General features: G+C 35.7%; 1 protein-coding gene across 1 annotated transcript in view; it reads left to right on the forward strand.

Annotated features, from left to right (window-relative positions):
- Window positions 1–13,812, forward strand: part of Vegfc (vascular endothelial growth factor C) — a 124,634-nt gene extending 110,822 nt beyond the window's left edge. The window contains exons 5-7 of the mRNA XM_023700106.1: window positions 9,844–9,950; window positions 10,237–10,561; window positions 13,331–13,812. Of these exons, the coding sequence (XP_023555874.1) occupies window positions 9,844–9,950; window positions 10,237–10,561; window positions 13,331–13,445 (547 nt within the window). The 3' untranslated portion in view covers window positions 13,446–13,812. The remainder of the gene's footprint in view (window positions 1–9,843; window positions 9,951–10,236; window positions 10,562–13,330) is intronic.
- Window positions 13,813–18,602: the final 4,790 nt, after the last annotated feature.

Here is an 18,602-nt window from a genome sequence, read left to right on the forward strand (position 1 = left end):
GTGGCCCATGCAAGTGTGATTTGGGACGCGAGTGCTGCCTCTGCTGTGATCAATAACAGGCCCTCCATCCAAATGCTTAGAAACTTGAGTTTCTCTCTTTGCTGACTTTAATTTGTACTGTTTCCCTTTTAATATATTGTTGCTCTTTAGAAAATACAAATAAATGAAACAATGTGATAAAATTAGTCACTAAGTTAGATTAGGGCACAAATGTAGAGATACTATAACTGTCTATTAAATGTGGACATAGTCCTATATGAGAAACTACTCTTCTTCCCACATTTTAAAAATATGCATTTTATTCTGCTCTACAAATAATCCTGTTTGAAAGTTTAAAATCTGACATCCATAATTCAGTTATGCTTGGAATCTTAACTGGTGTATCTTTTCATGGTGTTTTTTACAAAACTCATTTGTAAGTACCATCAAACACCTTCAAATGAACACCTATTGCTGTCAGTCAGTTTACCAGTAGAACTCAGGCAAGATTTCAGATCTTGGAGCACTATATTTTTTTTCCAAAGAGAGACCGTGCCTACCTTGGGGCTGTCTGGTTTCTATCTTCTAAAGATGATCGGTCACTGGGAGAAGGAAGAGCAAAATGTGAATCCTGGAGGGGCCTCCCTCAGTACCTCTCCTAATTCGAACTATGTCTGTGATGCTTCTGAAGGTAGTGGCTGTTGGATCAAAGTTCCTTGTAAACTAGGCTTCATGTAATATCAAAATATGTTAGCAGTTACTTTCAATAAAAGTCATGAGATCAGCTCAACCATTAATTTTTAGAAAATGTTCAAAACTTCATTTTGAAAGCGATTTTAGGATAACACAAAAAATTGAGCAGCAAATTATAGAGTTCCCATATTATCCTTTCCTCCCCTGACAACAGAATAGTTTCTATTATCATCTTGTTTTTGTTTTAATTGTTGCTGTCATGGTTGTCATTTTGGTTTGGTTTTGTTAATGAATTCAAATTACATTGAGGTAATAAGGCCATCAGCTTTTTTAAAAAATTAATTTATTACAAAGTCTACAGGGTCTTATGATGCAGATTGAACTTGTAGTGATCCTCCTGTTTTCAGCCTCCCAAGCACTGGGATTACAGGCACCCTCCAGCACACCCAGTCTCATTTGCTGTCTGAGCACACCCCAGGGGTGGGGCAGGCACAGTACACCTGGGCTCGAACCCCAGTCCTTGCATCTGCTTAAGCAGATGGCTATTGTTATTTTTCATCGGCATCTTTACTAAATTTCAAGTTACTTTCATCAATTCTCTGATCCAGTTCTGGTAGGCAAAATTAAAAGTAGAAATAAACTCTGACAACTTTATAAGTAGAACAATTTTAGATCTCCTTTGTTTCAACATACCAACCTTGAATGTCTAAGCAAATAAAAAAAATGAAGAGGATAAACTTAATCTTCAGTACTTGTCCATGATGTGTTCTTATGTGCCCACTTCTGATCTCTATTTACATGAAAATCAAGCAATCTGCTACTTAGCCAATCAGTGACCACATAAAGTGAGTCCTGATTTATACCCAAGTTTCTGACTGATTCAGTTTTTGTAAATGCAGGTTGCAAAGTTCAAACAGTCCTTCATAATCATACAAAAGAGAAAGATGAACTATGTCTATCCACTTTTAAAGGATTACAAATATTGTTTGTTTTTCAAATATTAAGCCTGAAAATTTAATGAAATCTTACAAAGTTATTGACGAGTTCTGCCTATCATTCTTTTGACATCCTTGCACACCCCAGCTCCACACCCGCCGTTCTTCCTGTCCAGGGTAATGAAACACAGGCAACAACAGACATGAGCACAACCTCGTGTGAGCTCAGGAACATTTAATACAAAAGAGATACCTGACAGCATTTCTGATTTCCAGGCATAATACTGAAAACTTTGCTTAATGATACAGATGCCAAAGTCATTTTTCTTCCTGTTCTTCTCCCCATCCTCTTCCTCTTTCCCTCCTTCCTCTTCTACTTTTCCTTCATTGTGTCTGTATGCACGTTGTTGACCTAAACCACGACTCACATATACTGAACACAGTTCACATGCTCTACCAGTGAGCCATGCCCGTAACATAAAAGCCACTTTTACTTATTCACATTCCATTTACTGCCACTCACTCTTGAAAACAGCTAAACTAATCAACATCTGGGTAGGCAATAAAATGTATTCAAGGGCTATGCATGATGGCCTCAAGATGAGCCGGACAATCCTAAGACTTTTGAAAGAAAGTGTGAGTGTTTTACCCACAGCTCCGTGTCTCTGATAGAGAATAGAACTGCTCTTCTAGCTGTTACTCAGCCAGCAGTGTCAACAAAATGATCTGAATCTCAATTCTTCCATAATATAATGACAAGTTTGAATTTCAAGAAACCATAACAGCTGACATTTAGGAGATCAAAACCCCATGTTTGTGCTTACCAGAATTATTAATGTAGTCAAGCTTCTTTCACTTATTTTCTTGTGGAAGTTCAGGTCATATTATTTGATATCCCATGGAGCTGATCTGAGTATGCTCTGAAAGATAGTGGGAGAATGTGTAATGCCTGCTTTCAGCCTGGGTTTCACGAAGGTTAAAGGATCTCACATCACATTTTGCAAAACCTAGGAAAGAGCCATTTGAGGAAGCTAGCTGTGGAGTACTCATGATACCTAGTCAATAAAACTTTAATCTGCATTGGAATATTGTGAAAAGTCTTATTAAAAGAGCTGACAATGAGAGTATTTGATTTATATCACAGTTTATATTTATAGAAATAATTTGATCTTTGAAAAATCATGAAAGACTTCAAATAGGATTTGTATGAAATTAATGTTTTCATGCACGTTGAATGAATGATGGAATATGTTAGACACTTAGTAGATGAATAAGGAGTTTAACATAAATCAAAGTTTAGTTAAGTATCTTTTCAACTAGAATTATGTTATAAGGATCCTAGCATTTACAATTGCATAGATGAACATTGTGCTACCTGTAATAGGCCAGAGAAAGATAAATATTTTATGGTCTGAGCTATACATGAAATGAAGGTATACCTCATAGAATAAGACTGGTTACCAAGCTCTGAGGAGTAAAGAAATAGGGGAATGTTGATCACAGGCTAGAAATTTATAATTAGTTTTAAAAGGAATAAGCTCTGGAGATCTGTAGTCACTGCAGATGTAACTATAGAAAATAATATTGTATTGACGTTAAAATTTGCCAAATTAGACCTTGTTGTTCTCATCAAACACAGGTGCCTGATATGATGGATATGTTAGTTACTTTGGTTGTGGCAACCATTTGGCAAGGCATATATATCTCAAAACTATGGTTTATGTACCCTCAGTAAATGTAATTTTATTTGTAAAATATATATTCTGGATATATGTAGATATAGATATATAGATATAGTTATAGGTGCCCAGAAAACATCCTAATATAATTAATTTTGAAAGGAAATGTATCATAAAGTTATAGCTCTTTAAAAATAAACAAATTTTATCTCAGTTCTAACTAATGCCAGGTAAATGTTCACACTGTGGTTTAGTTTCTTTAATGTGCATTAGAGAGTCTAGAAATTTTGAAGTGTATGAAAACCATAGTGCTTAAAAAATCATAAAAATAGTATGCATAAAATAGCCTGCTAGAATTTTCACAGTATAAGAACTTATAATTATTACTATGCATATTTAGAATATAAGCTGGCAAAACATATTTGGAGCACATTTATCTTTTTAAATTTTTGAAGGAGAGATAAATGGCAAAATGAGATTGATTTTGTGATAGAATACTTGTTCTCTGTATTAAGAAATACATATTCTTAAATGCTCGTGAGTTTATTTTAATAAGCAAACAACAGTACCTATCCAGCTAAAGCCAAATGAAGTTTCAAAGTAATCAAATACCTCTTGTAGAAATAATGTTGTCCTTCATAAAAAGGATTGTGGTTATATTGCGGTACAGCAAGAGAGTTTATTTGCTTATATGATCCACAACACACATCTATTTTACTATTAATTGTATAACCCTATGCCTTGAAGAAACATGTTTTCAATCAATATAGGTACTGTAGTATGCAAGGCAAGTTATTTACAGAAAGCTTTAAAGTATGTGTTCATGCATTATTTCCCTTAACAGAAATCTCAGTATGAAAATGGTTTGAAGGTTAAACGTATAGGTAATACACATGTTGCACTAAACTTGCCACCTCTAGGAGGACGTTTCCTTTCATTCTAAAAAATGATCTTGTAGAAATTTTTCTCCCTGTTTTTAATATGAGAAGATTTCAATCTTGAGATCATATTGCTTATTGTTGAAGCAGGGAGCCTTATTGAGGAATTAAAAATTGCATTCTATCTACATGTTTCTTGAATTCAATGGATATCAGTTTTCAACATTAAAATGTGTTAACATTGATGGGTAACATCTTATATTTGATAAAGCTGATGAAGTTGTATTTTTTCCAGAAAGCTAAATTTTAAGACTATTAGCAATGAAAATATTCGGTTCATTTTGAGCAAGATATAATTAGTGGTACAAAATTTATATTGCTAAAAATAGTTCAGGCATAACTAAAAGTGTTTCACTGAGGTTCATGCTTTTATTTAAATGAACATGCGAATGCAAAACCCCCCACTAATGTAACTCAATCATAGGAAAGTTGTTTTTCAGTACTATGCATTGACATCTTGCTCTTCCATGAAACATGTCCTGAAATAGATTCCTACATTTGTTTATACACTCAAAGTTCATACTGTTGAGTTTATATTGTTGAAGATGTTGAAACATTAAAGAGAAATTTCAGTGTTTTCTTTCCTAACTGTGTAAGGTAGAAAAACTGATTTATTGTTATACTTCGTTAGGACAGAAAATTTTGTACACGTAAGTTGAAGAGTGGCAAATTAACAGATGCCCCAGAGGCGGAAGAGCCTGCTGTTCCCCATCTCACCGATGACTCCATCATTCATCAGTGTCAATAGGGGCACAGAAGATTCTTTCACTTACTTCCATTTACACAGCTTACACTGAATTCTACTATTTTTTTCACAAGTAAAAACAAATATATTTGACATTTCGACCAGTTATAATCCCATTCAGACACACCACACATTTGGAGGAGGGATTTATGTGCAAGGACTAGCATATGCATATTTGTATGTGTTTGTAAAATTTCAGACAACAATATGTATCATATATACTCTAGCAGTTTGTATTTTATTATATGCCATTCTGTTACATCACAATATTTATTTCACAACTCATGTAATTGATTTCATGATCTGCTAGTGAGCTACAGCCAATACCTGGAAAAACACAGGGGAAGGTAATGAAAGCATAAATTGCATAACACGTAAACAAAAATGTTTTTCTACTCCTACTGCTGCAGTACTGTGCCTTCTAAAGCCAGCATGGCCCTGTGCTACTTACTCCATGCATGGGATAGCACCACACCAAAACAAACCAGATTTATCATCATTTAGAGAAGAATGACATGAATTCGTATGCATCCAGGATTACTTCAGTTGCCAACATAGAACTATACATAAGGTGCACCATATTTGATAAAGGATTCCAAAGTTCAGATAGCATATCTGTCTTAAACTAAGAGCAGTCTTTTGAGAAATTGGTAAATACTGTCTAAATTTATCAAGAACAGTCTATATTCATGATTAAGAAATGACAAAATCATAAAACAAGACTTGGCTTTGAGATCTACAATTATTAGGAAGGCCTAACATTATCCAGGAAATATAAAATGAAAAACACAATAGTATACACAAATATTATCTGATAATAGAATGAATATATATATATATATATATATATATATTCTTGAGGAAAGAAATGCTGAAAACAAATTTAAATAATAAGAAGAGGAAGAGCATATTGGATATCAGCAGCCTGGACCAAAATAAGCTTCTGAATGTGCATTTTTCTCAGAACTTCTCTGAATATACAGTTTTTTTACACAAGGTCTCTCTGTGTAGCTTAAAGCTAGCCTTCAACTTAGTGTGGAGCACATCCTGGCCTCTAACTCATAGTCATTCTCATGCCTCAGATCCCTGGGTGCTGGATTTACAGGTGTGCACCACTTGCCCCTATGACCAGCAAATTTTCTCATGGTCTTAATTTTGATAATCACATGAATATTTTACATTTTTTAAATTTAAAACAAAAGGACATGTAGCATATCTATATGAAGATTCTTAATAGCCTAGATTTAATGTAATTTATTAGTATTAAGTCAGAAGATTGAGTCAAATTCTCAGAAATGTTAAGTTGAATTTCAAAATAACAAATGAGACCACAGAAGAAAGTGATTGACAATGTATACTGTGCCTAAGTAGAGTCACCTAGAGAGAAAACATTCTCTTAGGCTTTCACAGAAAGCAGATTGGTCAAGCAATAACTGTGACTCATCCACATGGCTGACACTGACAAGGATCTACAACCTGCTGTACATGGTTTCAGGGTAAATCCTGAGGGGATTTGACTTGTCAGATGCAAAAGTTACATTTTTAGTTGTATAGGTCTTGCTTTAACTTAGTCTTAACCATCCAGCAGAAAAGTATAACCATGAGGTATAAAAAGTAAAGCCATATTAATATGCTGAGCTGTGAAAGGCTCAAGTCAACAACTCCTGACATTGCCAGTTCTGCTTATAACCCACTACTATTATGGACTATTGGACATTGGGTTATTTTGCTGAATTCAAGTACCTACAATATATGAATGGTGATAGAACACCTATCTCTGACAAAACAAAACAAAAAAGGATATAAATGAAGGACCATTTTGTAGTGGAATATATATATATATATATATATATATATGCATATATATATATATCTGTATATAAAAAATAGGATAGACATGAAGCTACTTTCTCTTAGTTCAATGAAAAGAATAACTGCTACAAAGACAACAAATGCAATGTGTTAATTATTATTACTGTCCTTCTAACTATTGTTACTGTCCTTCTAACTTGCTTTGAAACTGTCTCATTGCTATTTCTTTCTCCTTAAAATTAATAAAAAATCAAAATAGTAAATGAAACACCTCTCTCCCTAAAAATATATACAGAAATCTCTTGCTTAATATCAGTAATGTATTTTCAAAACTGTACGTTGCAAGCATGTTTTTATTACTTTAAGTGGGAAAAATTATAATTAAGTACAGGCAAACTCAAACCTAGCTGATTTCCTATAATGTTACATACATAATAATGTCCTCAGAAAAGTAACAACATATCTTGATAGGACCTACAGTGGGTCAGCATTGCCTTGTGATACTCAGCATTTATTACTGCTATTAACGCACCGTTGGTTGGGTGGTCGCCTGCACTATGTGAATACTACACAAGAAACTATTAGTTTATGATTGGGCATAGCAAATAACAAAGCAATAAAAGTTCCAAATTAAAATAAGTTCAAGAAAACACCCAGCACCAGATTCTTTTCACTAAGCTGTAGAAGGCCTGACACCTGCAGATTGAAGCAGAAGATGATGGAATGGATGGATACTGGAATATGTTAGAGAAAAACGCATAGAGATGCTGGGTGTATATAAAAAATAGGATAGACATGAAGCTACTTTCTCTTAGTTCAATGAAAAGAATTTTTTGAGAAAAACGCATAGAGATGCTGGGTGACTTGGCGCTGTTGCAGAGACTGCTACACAGGAAAGCTCCAATGAATTCTTGCAGATGGTGTTCATGAAGAAAGGCATAGTTGCAAAATGCAGATGTCCTTATTCTGTTAAAATTTTTTCATATGATTTCAAAATATCAGGCTTTTTAACATAAATTACCCATTCACCATAGATTAGGGATATCTAGCTTCTGTGGATCTCTCAGTTCCTTCTGGCTTCTGGTGGCAGACTTGATGGTGACTGCAAATGTGGCATTGTAGGTCCAGGTCCTGCCAGCCAGCGTTTCCAGGAAGGAACCACAAGGCCAGGTCCCTGTAGCCCATGTGTCTCTTCCTCTTGTTCTCACCATAGGAGGAGCAAAACGTGCAGGGTTGGCTGATTTCAACTTTCTCCTTCACCATTTTCTGAAAGGAGGTATCCTAGTGGATCCCATATTTATTGATGATTTTAAGCCTTGCATGTCTGATCATGTTGGCGCAATCTAAGCCCCAAGCCTAGAGAGGACAAAGTCAAGCTGCTTTTTTTGTTTGTTTGTTTGGTTGGTTGGTTGGTTTGGTTTGGTTTGGGGTTTTTTTTGTACGACTCTGTGTAACTTTTCTTTCCAATATACAGTGCCCATAACCTATTTACATTCAGGACTCTTAAAAATGCCTATCACTATCTTCTATCAAGTTGGAACACAACTCAACTTTCCTTCACCACAAAATGTTGTTTATAATACAAGATCAAGGATAAGAACGATGTAAATAATACTTGATATCTACACCAAGATCTGTTGACAAATGAAGTAGAGATAGATAGATAGATAGATAGATAGATAGATAGATAGATAGACAGACAGATGTGTGTATATATATATATATATATTCGCTGAAGTTATTAAAAAGTCAAGAATTCTTCTACTGGGTAAACATCAGCTAGGTAAACAGTCTGTGGGACACATTGGCACTTTCTAGTTCTTCCCACTGAAAAAATCTAGATGGTAATGTGATCCAGTTGCACTACACATGCTGATCCCAAATGATAACCTCTAAATGCTATTTTTTCAAAGCAAAACAAAATACTCCCAAGCATGAGTACACACCTGGAATCCCAGCATTCAGTAATTTGAGACAGGAGGACCACTGTGAGTTCTTGCCAGCATAGCCTACAAAGTAAGTTCAAGGTCGGCTTGAACTGAGTAGTGAAACCCTGTCTCAAGGAAGACAAAACAAAGGGAAAAAAACCATGAAAATCTTGAAGAAATGGTTGATTACAAGAGTGAACAAGAAAATAAAATGAGCTAATGGTTCTGTTCAACTCAGAGAACAGAGACACTGTCAAACTGAAGTGTTCACTTTTCTAGGCACTAACATAAGAGGCCTCCAGTTAATCAACAGTAAGATGATGGCAGAGGAGTAATTGGTGTACTCAATTGCAGACTATACTTCATAATTTTTGCTAAGGCTAATGAGGACTATTGGGAGTGAGGGAGATAGGAAGGAAGAAAGAAAAAAGAAGGGAAGGAGGGAGGATAACAAGAAGGTAAGGAGTAGGAGATGGAGATACAAGGCAAGAAAAAAGGAAAGAATCAGAGTAGATGAAAGGGGAGAGAGAAGGAGTCAGATTGACATACATCATGCTTTTTGAGTACCTTTTTTTGTTGAGTACAGAGCAGAAATTTCACATGAATAGCTGTGAAGATCTCTGTTTCATATATATTTTTGAAAAAGTCAAAAATTTGAAGCAACTTAAATGATTACCATAACACATTAATACAATAAATGATGGCACCTTCTTTTAGTAGAATGTTAAGTAGCCACTACAAACAATGGAGCAGAACTTAATGAAGAAACATGCAAAGGTACCCAGAACATTGTTTAGTGGGGAAAGGAGATTTCATGGTAACACAAAATAAGCTTTCTCATACTTCTCATATGCTAAAACATTTGGTGATTATAGAAGTAAATATAGTTCCTTTAAAAAGATAAAAATTCAGATTTTGGTAAGACCATATGACTGACAATGGTCATTTTTGGAATTAGAATTTTACAGCAGGTGTGAGTAAGAATTTGAGAAGGGTCATTCACATTTCATTTGATATACTCATGTATTTTGAAGCTTTCTGATGAGCATGCATTGATTTGTAATATGTGAGAAAGAGACAGTCACTTGTGTGTACCAATTACACATCGCTTGATCCAAGCTCTCTCTTCCGAAGGTGTCAGGCTGCCAACAAGACGTGCCCCACAAATTACATGTGGAATAGTCACATCTGCAGGTGCCTGGCGCAGCACGACTTTATGATGTCCTCAAATGCTGGCGATGGTAAGTAGATTTTTTTGCCTTGTTATATGCATATTTTCTATTTTCTTAGCACACATTTTGTGAATATTGTATAACATTCACGACATTATTTGAAATGCATGGTTCCAACCAGACATTTCTTGTTTCACATCAGCATTAGTTTTAACTCCTTCCTATACATATGTTGTTTGTACATATTTTCTTAATTAAAAACATAAGCAGGAAGATGCTCTAAAATGGGTTCATTTCACACGACACCCTGAACAACGTAAGCTACAGTGAAGATGTGTTTGTCTCCATTCGACAGATGGACTCCGTGGCATCTGTGGCCCCAACAAGGAGCTAGATGAAGATACCTGCCAGTGTGTGTGCAAAGGGGGCCTTCGGCCTTCCAGCTGTGGACCCCATAAAGAAATAGACAGGAACTCATGCCAGTGTGTGTGTAAAAACAAACTTTTCCCCACCTCATGCGGAGCCAACAGAGAATTTGATGAAAACACATGCCAGTGTGTGTGTAAAAGAAGCTGTCCAAGAAATCAACCACTAAATCCTTTAAAATGTGCCTGTGAATGTACAGAAAATCCACAGAAATGCCTGTTACAAGGAAAGAAATTCCAGTATCAGACGTGCAGGTAAGGAACCTTCATAATAGCACGGAGACAGTCTGACCCAAAGCGGGTTTCTTAACCAAACTAGTAGTTGCTTATTAGAATGAAGCCAGTAAGTTTAGGGAGAAAAGCTATGATGTGTTTTTTAAAAATGCTAAAAAGTTTAGATTTGTTCCCATAAAGCGAGATAGGAGCATTGGGGAGCAAAACCAGGCCCAAATTCAAGAAAACTCCAAATCCTGTCACAGAGAGTAAAGAAATTGTGTGCAATGCATTAGCAGACTGGGTATTACTTTTCAAAATACATCCAGACAATTCACACCTGCCCTAAACAAAATACTTTCAGATGTAATTTAGGACAAACTATTATAAGTACAGGCATTTTTAGTTTAGAATTTATGAATAAAGAATAATATGATTCCATTTACTGTAACAGGTTAATGAGATAAAATATTTACACCAAGTATTTAGTAGAATTAGAGAAATCAATCAGTGTTATCAAGGATACTTGGAACTTATTTCTTAAGCCTTGGTTTTGTTCCTTGTTTCAAGGAAAAAGCAATGAGGTTACTTAAGTCAAGGACTTCCAGTGTTCTTCTTGAATGCATTTCTCTTGAATCTCAGAAAATCAAATGAACTGCTATTTAAACCAACTTGTCCTTTGTATATTTGTTTTTGCCACATTCTTTCAATATTACTTGTCCAGTCATGCCTTCTTGCTCCTGTATCTCCAGCACTATTTTTATTTTCCCTTGGTTTATAAAGCTTCTCCAATTTCTTGTTTCATTAACAGTGGAGGGCAGTGCCGACTGTACCTCATGCCCAGGTCTGCTTCCTCAGAGTGGCCCCGAGCCTAAGTGTGTGGCGCAGCTTTTTCTTTCTTTCAGCTCCTTTTATTCAGTCTGCTGTAGTGTGGCATCCGCCTCTATGTGAAAGTTAGAAATAAGCCATCAGGAGTCCCTCCGTGGCCTTCGGTGGCCCGCGGTGGCCAGTTTGGTCTGCACATGCTCCGCTCTTCCCGCCATCATCATCTTTGCAGCCTCCTCCTCTCTGTCTAAAGAGTTTATACTTTGATGATGGCTCATTTCCAGAACATTTGTTTTTATTCATTTTCACTGATTCTTTTCTTCCACGGCCTTTATAAATATGGATAGATAATATCCTTTTAAGGAGATACAAACATATGTATTTATTTACAATGTAGCATTCCCAGTAGTGTTCAGCCTTACTTCCTAAGGGAGAACCTGGCATTGTGCGCACTCAATTTAATTTCTCTTTCTGAAGTTCTTTCAACCTTAGCATTTTAGTTACTATAGAAAGAGGTTGTAATGAATCTTGTGATTATAATTTTTCTTCCTTTATTGTTCACAGAGCACCTTATAGGAATCATTGTATGTCCAATGGAGAATATTTGAGCAATAATTATATTCCAAATGTTACTTGCACATCCTTGCACCAATTACCAAAGGAATATTTACAAAAAAAATACAGTTGTGGGGAGCTGGGTGTGGCCGTACAAGCCTGCAATCCCAGCACTTGGGGACTGAGGAAGATGGATGGCCCTGAGTTCAAGGCCAGCATAATCTGCATAGTAAATTCAAGGCCAGCCTGAACTGTATGGAGAGATCCTATTACAAAAAAATCCTAACCCTTCCCCCCCCACACACACACACATTCTATATCCAGAAGGATGTAGATACTAAATCTCACTAAACTTAATAAAACCACTTTCTGTATTGACTTTTTTGTGAGTCTAATACATAATGAAAACCTGAAATATTTATATCTGCCTACACACTGACCAGCCACCATGCTTTTCTCATTTTTTCTTGATATTTGTTAAGGGCAAAATTATTTGTCCACTGCTTTGCTCAGCAGTCCCATTGATCTCTGAGATGTTAACCATTTTAAAGAAAGGAATAATTGTGGACTTATATTTATGAATTTGTGTGCAAGAAGATTTTTTAAAACTTTTTTAAAGAGAAAGAGATGGAATTTAAAACCAAATATAGGGTTTTTCTTTTTATAGTACACTTTTAATTTCCATCCCAAGCCATCTTGAATGTTTTCCTGTATTTGTGTTTCATGTGTGTTAGACTTGTTTGTCTCCCAAAAGACCTTCAAAGATGGTACCAGTAACAGGGCTGTACCCTATTGGAAACTCATGCTTTTACTACTGCTAGAAATTACAAGTCCAGATTGGAAAGAGGCATCCCCCCGAAATGAGCATTGTTCCTCCCCCTCCATTGCCCAGATCCATGTGTTACACAGGAAGTCCAAGTGGAGAAGGGCAAGTCGACTGTGATCCTGCAACCAGCTGCCAAGTAGAAACACGAGAGTGAGGGCAGCACTGCTCACTGAGGCCACAGTCCCGCCACGATGGCTGGTTTTAATTGCTTGGAAGTCTGGGTCCCACACACGTCCCAGATTCTTGTGAATTCTGCCATGCTTATATGATCACAGTAAATCAGCAGACCTTAAATATTCACTTTCAAAATTTCTGTTTTATGTTACTTTCATCCACAAAGCAGAGAGCACTTCAAAAGAACTAATGATTACAATATCCCATCCTTCCATTTGTCATATCAGCAAGCGAGGCATGCTTTTAAAGGCTCTTCCCTTGCTCCACCCTACTATAATTTTAAGCACAAACTTAAACATCCATAAACCTACAATTTTATGTTGAATTGATACGTTTCTAGTTTAAATGTAGAAAAATACAACAGTATGTTAGTAGCATAATGAACTCACTGCCTTGGTCTTTAACAGATGTGTTCTTCTTTGTTGTCCTAGTTGCTACAGACGACCGTGTACAAATCGACTGAGACATTGCGAGCAGGGACTTTCATTTAGTGAAGAAGTATGTCGCTGTGTCCCTTCATATTGGAAACGACCACATGTGAACTGAGATCCTACTGTTTTCCAGTTCATCATTTTTCTACCAGGAAAAAAAAAATGGCGGTTACCACATCAGAACTGTCTGGGAACACAGAGACCTTGTGGGACCATGGTGACAAAGATAAAAGTCTGTTTTTAACCGTGTGGATAATTTTACAGAAATGGACTGGAACTCAACTGTAAAAGGCCTCTTTTAAAGACTGGTTTTCTGCCCAACAGCTGAGATTTTGTGATTTTTTTTAAGAAGAAAGAATAATGACTATATAATTTATTTCCACTAAAATATTGTTTCTGCATTCATTTGTATAGCAATAACAATGGCAAAGCTCACTATTTTGATCAATATTTTTATAACATGCAAATATGTTTAAAATAAAATGAAAGTTGTATTGTAATCTGGTAAGTTCAGTCTATTAATATTGTACACTATAAGGAAAAAACTGATAATATGAAACACTGATCGCTTCCGGACCCCTTTCCTTTTTAGCCAGGTGTCAGATTTTGATGGCTATGGAAAAAAATATAAAAGAAAGCTTAAGAAGGACAACAGATGCTATTTCATTTTGGTTAAATTAGCCTCAATATATTTAATGATTATAACTATTGTAGCACATAATATTTTGGGGTTTTTTTAAAATTTATTTTAATGAGAAAGAAATAGCAATGAAACAGTTGCAAAACAGGTTAGTAGGACAGTTACAATAATTAATACATTGCATGTTGTTGTCTTCATAGTAGTTTTTCAGAACACAAGATGCAGAAAGTGATTGATGATGTATAGTGTGCCGAAGGAGAATCACTTACAGAGAAAACATTCAGGCTTTCACAGAGAGCAGATTGGTCAAGCAATGACCATGACTAATCTAGATGGCTGACACTGACAAAGGATCTACAAACTGCGGTGCAGGGTTTCAGGGTAAATCCTGAAGGGATTTGACTGACCTTGTGAGATACAAAAGTTGCTTTAACTTGGTCTTTACCATCCAGCAGAAAAGTATAACCACGAGGTATAAAAAGTAATGCCATATTAATATGCTGATCTGTAAAAGGCTCAAGTCAACAACTTCTAATAATTACCAGTTCTTCTGATAACCCACTACTATTTGGACTATTGGACTACATTTGTTTATTTTGCTGAATTCAAGTACCTACAGTATTTGAACTGGCATCAAGTATGAAAAGGTCCTCTAAAGACTTCTCCAAATACAGCTTCTCTAACTGCAATAGAACCCATCTCTGACAAAACAAAACAAAAGGGGGATATAAATGAAGGACCATTTTGTAGTGAAATATATATATATATATATATATATATATATATATATAACATATTATAGATATACAGCTATTTTCTCATAGTTCAATGAGAAGAAAGATTTGTACTAATATTGTTTAGACAAGATATCGTGTCAGCACATATTTGTGAATCTGACACCCAATGAATCTGTTCAGAGTGTCTGATGAGACAGTCCACTCAGTGTGTACATCTGAGAGAACGTTGTTCAGTTCACTGGAAACATTCAGACTCTTCCCTGGACATAAAAGTTTTCAGGATTTAAACCATTTTCTCAAAAAACATATTTTTCCAAATACGTACTTTCTTTTGTGCAGCTAAAATATTTTTGAAAGGTAATGTACTTCTACCCAATTCTTTGGAAATAAACTCAAAATAATAGTTAAACTCTCATATATATTTGAAACCTAATAGTTCAGCCGTACAACTGAAGAGCATTCTTGGGGAGGGGGGGATTTTGTATTTTTGTTGTTGTTTTACTTTTTGCTGCGCTGAGGATCTGACTCAGCCTTACACATGCTAGGCAAATGTTTTTGCTTAAGCTGTACTCACAGCCCAAATGTTTCACTTTAAAAAAAAAAAAAAAAAAGGGATAGGGGCCAGGGAGATGGCTCAGTAGAATAAGCACTTGCCTGGCAAGCGCAAGGGCCTGAGGTCAATCCCTGGTTCTAAATAAATAAATAAGTAAATATTTTTTTAAAAAAGGGCATGATAGTAAAATGCTCTCTACAAACAGACTTTTTGGCTGCATGAATAAAATCAAGTAAATGGCTAGCTTGTTGCCATAATTAATTATATAATAATGTGATAAGTACTGTATATAAATAATTAGACCTGAAAGAAGAAAATATTCAGTACAAGTTGTGTATAGATAAATCTCTAGAAAATGACCAATTTAATATCCTAGAAATATGTAATTAGCATACAGTACTAATCATTGTAATACATATAATTGATTAATTTGTAGAGGACTAATCATTACGTATAAGTAATATAAATATTAGTACTGATATTTTACTATAAAATATTTTTTCAAAACATATAATTAGAATACAAGTGCCCTGAAAATATTTTCAATATGTTCCATACTGACTTTTAAAACATGTCTTACCAGCATGTTACTAAATTTCTGTTCCATGCTCAGTACAACATTAATATCCCCTTGAGGAAGTCATATTTTTCATGTATTATAAAATAAAATGAAAATCATATTCCAAAATCTTCTCATTATACATTTACATGCTATCTTTCAATTTTTAAGTAAAGATTAATCTGAAGTCTCTAAGCAGACAAAACATGCCTTGTACATTCTGTCTAGGTGAGGTTTAGGTAATTTTCAAATTTGAGATAAAAGAAGAAGGGAGGTAGAACGGAAGAGAGGGAAGTAAACTTGACAACAGCTAGATTTCTGCAAAATTTTTCAAAAGAACAAATTTTAGGGTGATTGCAGAAGAAAAATTGGAATCAAAATAAGCTCTTACCACCTGGTGAAGAGCCATACAGAGGTCAGCATCTTTGAAACACCAGTTCAACACAATAATTTTTCATCTCACCTAAGCCAAAAATAAAAGCACACAAACTTTATGTAATCAGTTAGTGTCAGCTTGACTATCATTTTTAGGCTTGATTTACTTGAATTATATTAATGGTTAAGTTAAGTTTAGAAAAATAGTTTAAGTAAGCTTCCTGAGGCCATACAGAGAACAAGAGGCCATACAGAGAACAACAACACTTTTGTAGAATGATGTACATGTTAGATTGAAAAACACCCTTATCTGTATTTCTTGAATGTATGAGGGAAAAAAAGTAGACCTAAAAAAGTCTTAAACGTGCTAGGAAAATAACATTTAAATTTTTTCCTGGAGATGCAATAATATTTATTGAAAATCAAGGATATCATGGACAAAAAAGTATAGTGCTATCTTGGAAGCAACTATATATGAAACATAAAAATTGCACTTCAACACCCAGTAATGAATGAGGCATTTTGTAGACAGTTAAGATGACTAGAGATAAAGCTAAACAGTGGTTTGGAGTATCAGCAAATATGATTCAGCAAAACAGAAAATTACAGTAATGTGCATGAATTCTGCAAAGGAGTCCCAAGATACTATTATTAATCCAAAGTATGAAGTTGAGAAAATACTAGAAGCTCAAAGCGACAGTTAGTATCTCAAAACTTGGAAAGTTTATAAACAGAATTTTATGTCCAGAAACCTAATACTGTATAGTCAGTTGAAAAGGCTAAAGGAAAAAAAAATGTTTTGGTGAGCAGTTATATAAGATTTGACATTTACTAACTGCCTGAGTGAAACAGATTCCATTATTAGAATTTTTAAAAATAACCTTTCCTTCATAGCTACGCTACTTGGAACAGAATCTGGACTGGTATCAGTGTAAGACTGAATTCTCCCAGAGTGCACTTTAGGGGAAGGGGCAAAGGTCGTGAACTCACACACATGCGCCCTAGGCTTCCTCCGCAGATGCCCCGCTCCTGAACCCGGCACACTCAGTGCGAGAGAGAAGAGGCAGACACATCAGGTGAGAGAGTTCAGACTGCAGTGACTGCTCTCACATGTTGCCAGAGATTATTAAACTCCTTGCCTGTGTGAGTTCCCAGCTCCCTCTGTCTAACCAGTGCTGGGACAGGACCAAACAAAGGTCTCTTGGCTCAGACTTGTGTATATGACTGTGTTGTCTCCAAGGTCTGAATTTTCCTTCATAGGGTTTGTGGTGGATATCTTTTAAAGTCTCTGATTTTTATATAGTAGGTAAATTGTGAAAAGTTCTCAATAAATCCATCATTTTATGCTAAAAACTGCATGTAGAGTTCGCCAAGAACAGTTTAAGTAAGTAAAGTAAGACTTACAAAGTAGTATAATTACTGATTTACCTCTTAATCTGCTCGAAGTTTTGGCATCCTGCGTACTTTTAAAGTTGGAAGTCACTGTCTGTGAAGGAATAGAAATGTAAACAAAAACTGCACTGCCTAGAGTCTAGACTGGTGTAACCACTGTGGAAATTAATGCGGCGATTTCTCATAAAACTAAGATTAGAGGTCGCATTTGACCCAGCTATTTCTTTTGTATCTTCCAAAACAAGTAAAAGCATCATTCCGCAACAACCTATGAACACCCATGTTAGCAGCAGCAGTTTCTAACAGCTAAAACTTGGAAATGGCCTAAATGCCCATCAACCAGTGAGTGGACGAAGAAGACAGGGATTTTTACACAAAGGAATACTACTCAGCCATAAAGGATAGTCTTGAGATAGGTCTAGGTAAATGGATGCTCCTTGAGACCATACTCTTCAGTGGAATAAATCAGACACACCTATGTAAATATCTCACTGTCCCTAACGTGAGAAAATGAAATAAGTCCCCAAAAACATAATGCATATTGTGAAATAGAAAGAAATTGTTCAAATGAGAAGGGGAAGTAAGAAAGGCAGAGGAGGAAAGGAAGGAAAAGAAGAGAGACAAATGAAAAAGGGATAAAATGGAAGCACAGCTTTTGTAAAGTGAGAGAGAACAGGAAAAAGAATTAAGATATACCATGTGCAGCACAAATTCCCTGTGATGAATGTGATCATATGGATATCTGAAAGGTACCAATAAACTTAATTTTTAAAAAATCATATTGTAGGGCTGGCCAGATAGCTCAGCAGACTAGAGTGCCTGCTTAGGCAGAGCACAGAGGCCAAGGTTCGATCCCCCACATGCCATGCTGGCCCCACTCCTGGGGCGCACTGAGGACGATTGAGACTGGGCCTGGTGGCGTGCACCTATAATCTCAGCACTTGGGAGGCTGAAAACAGAATCACTATGAGTCTGATTTATGTAGTGATATCCTATAGACCCTGTACCAAATACAT

Source organism: Octodon degus, unplaced genomic scaffold (assembly GCF_000260255.1).
Source record: "Octodon degus isolate 3935 unplaced genomic scaffold, OctDeg1.0 scaffold00121, whole genome shotgun sequence".
In the NCBI taxonomy this organism is placed as follows: Eukaryota; Metazoa; Chordata; class Mammalia; order Rodentia; family Octodontidae; genus Octodon; species Octodon degus.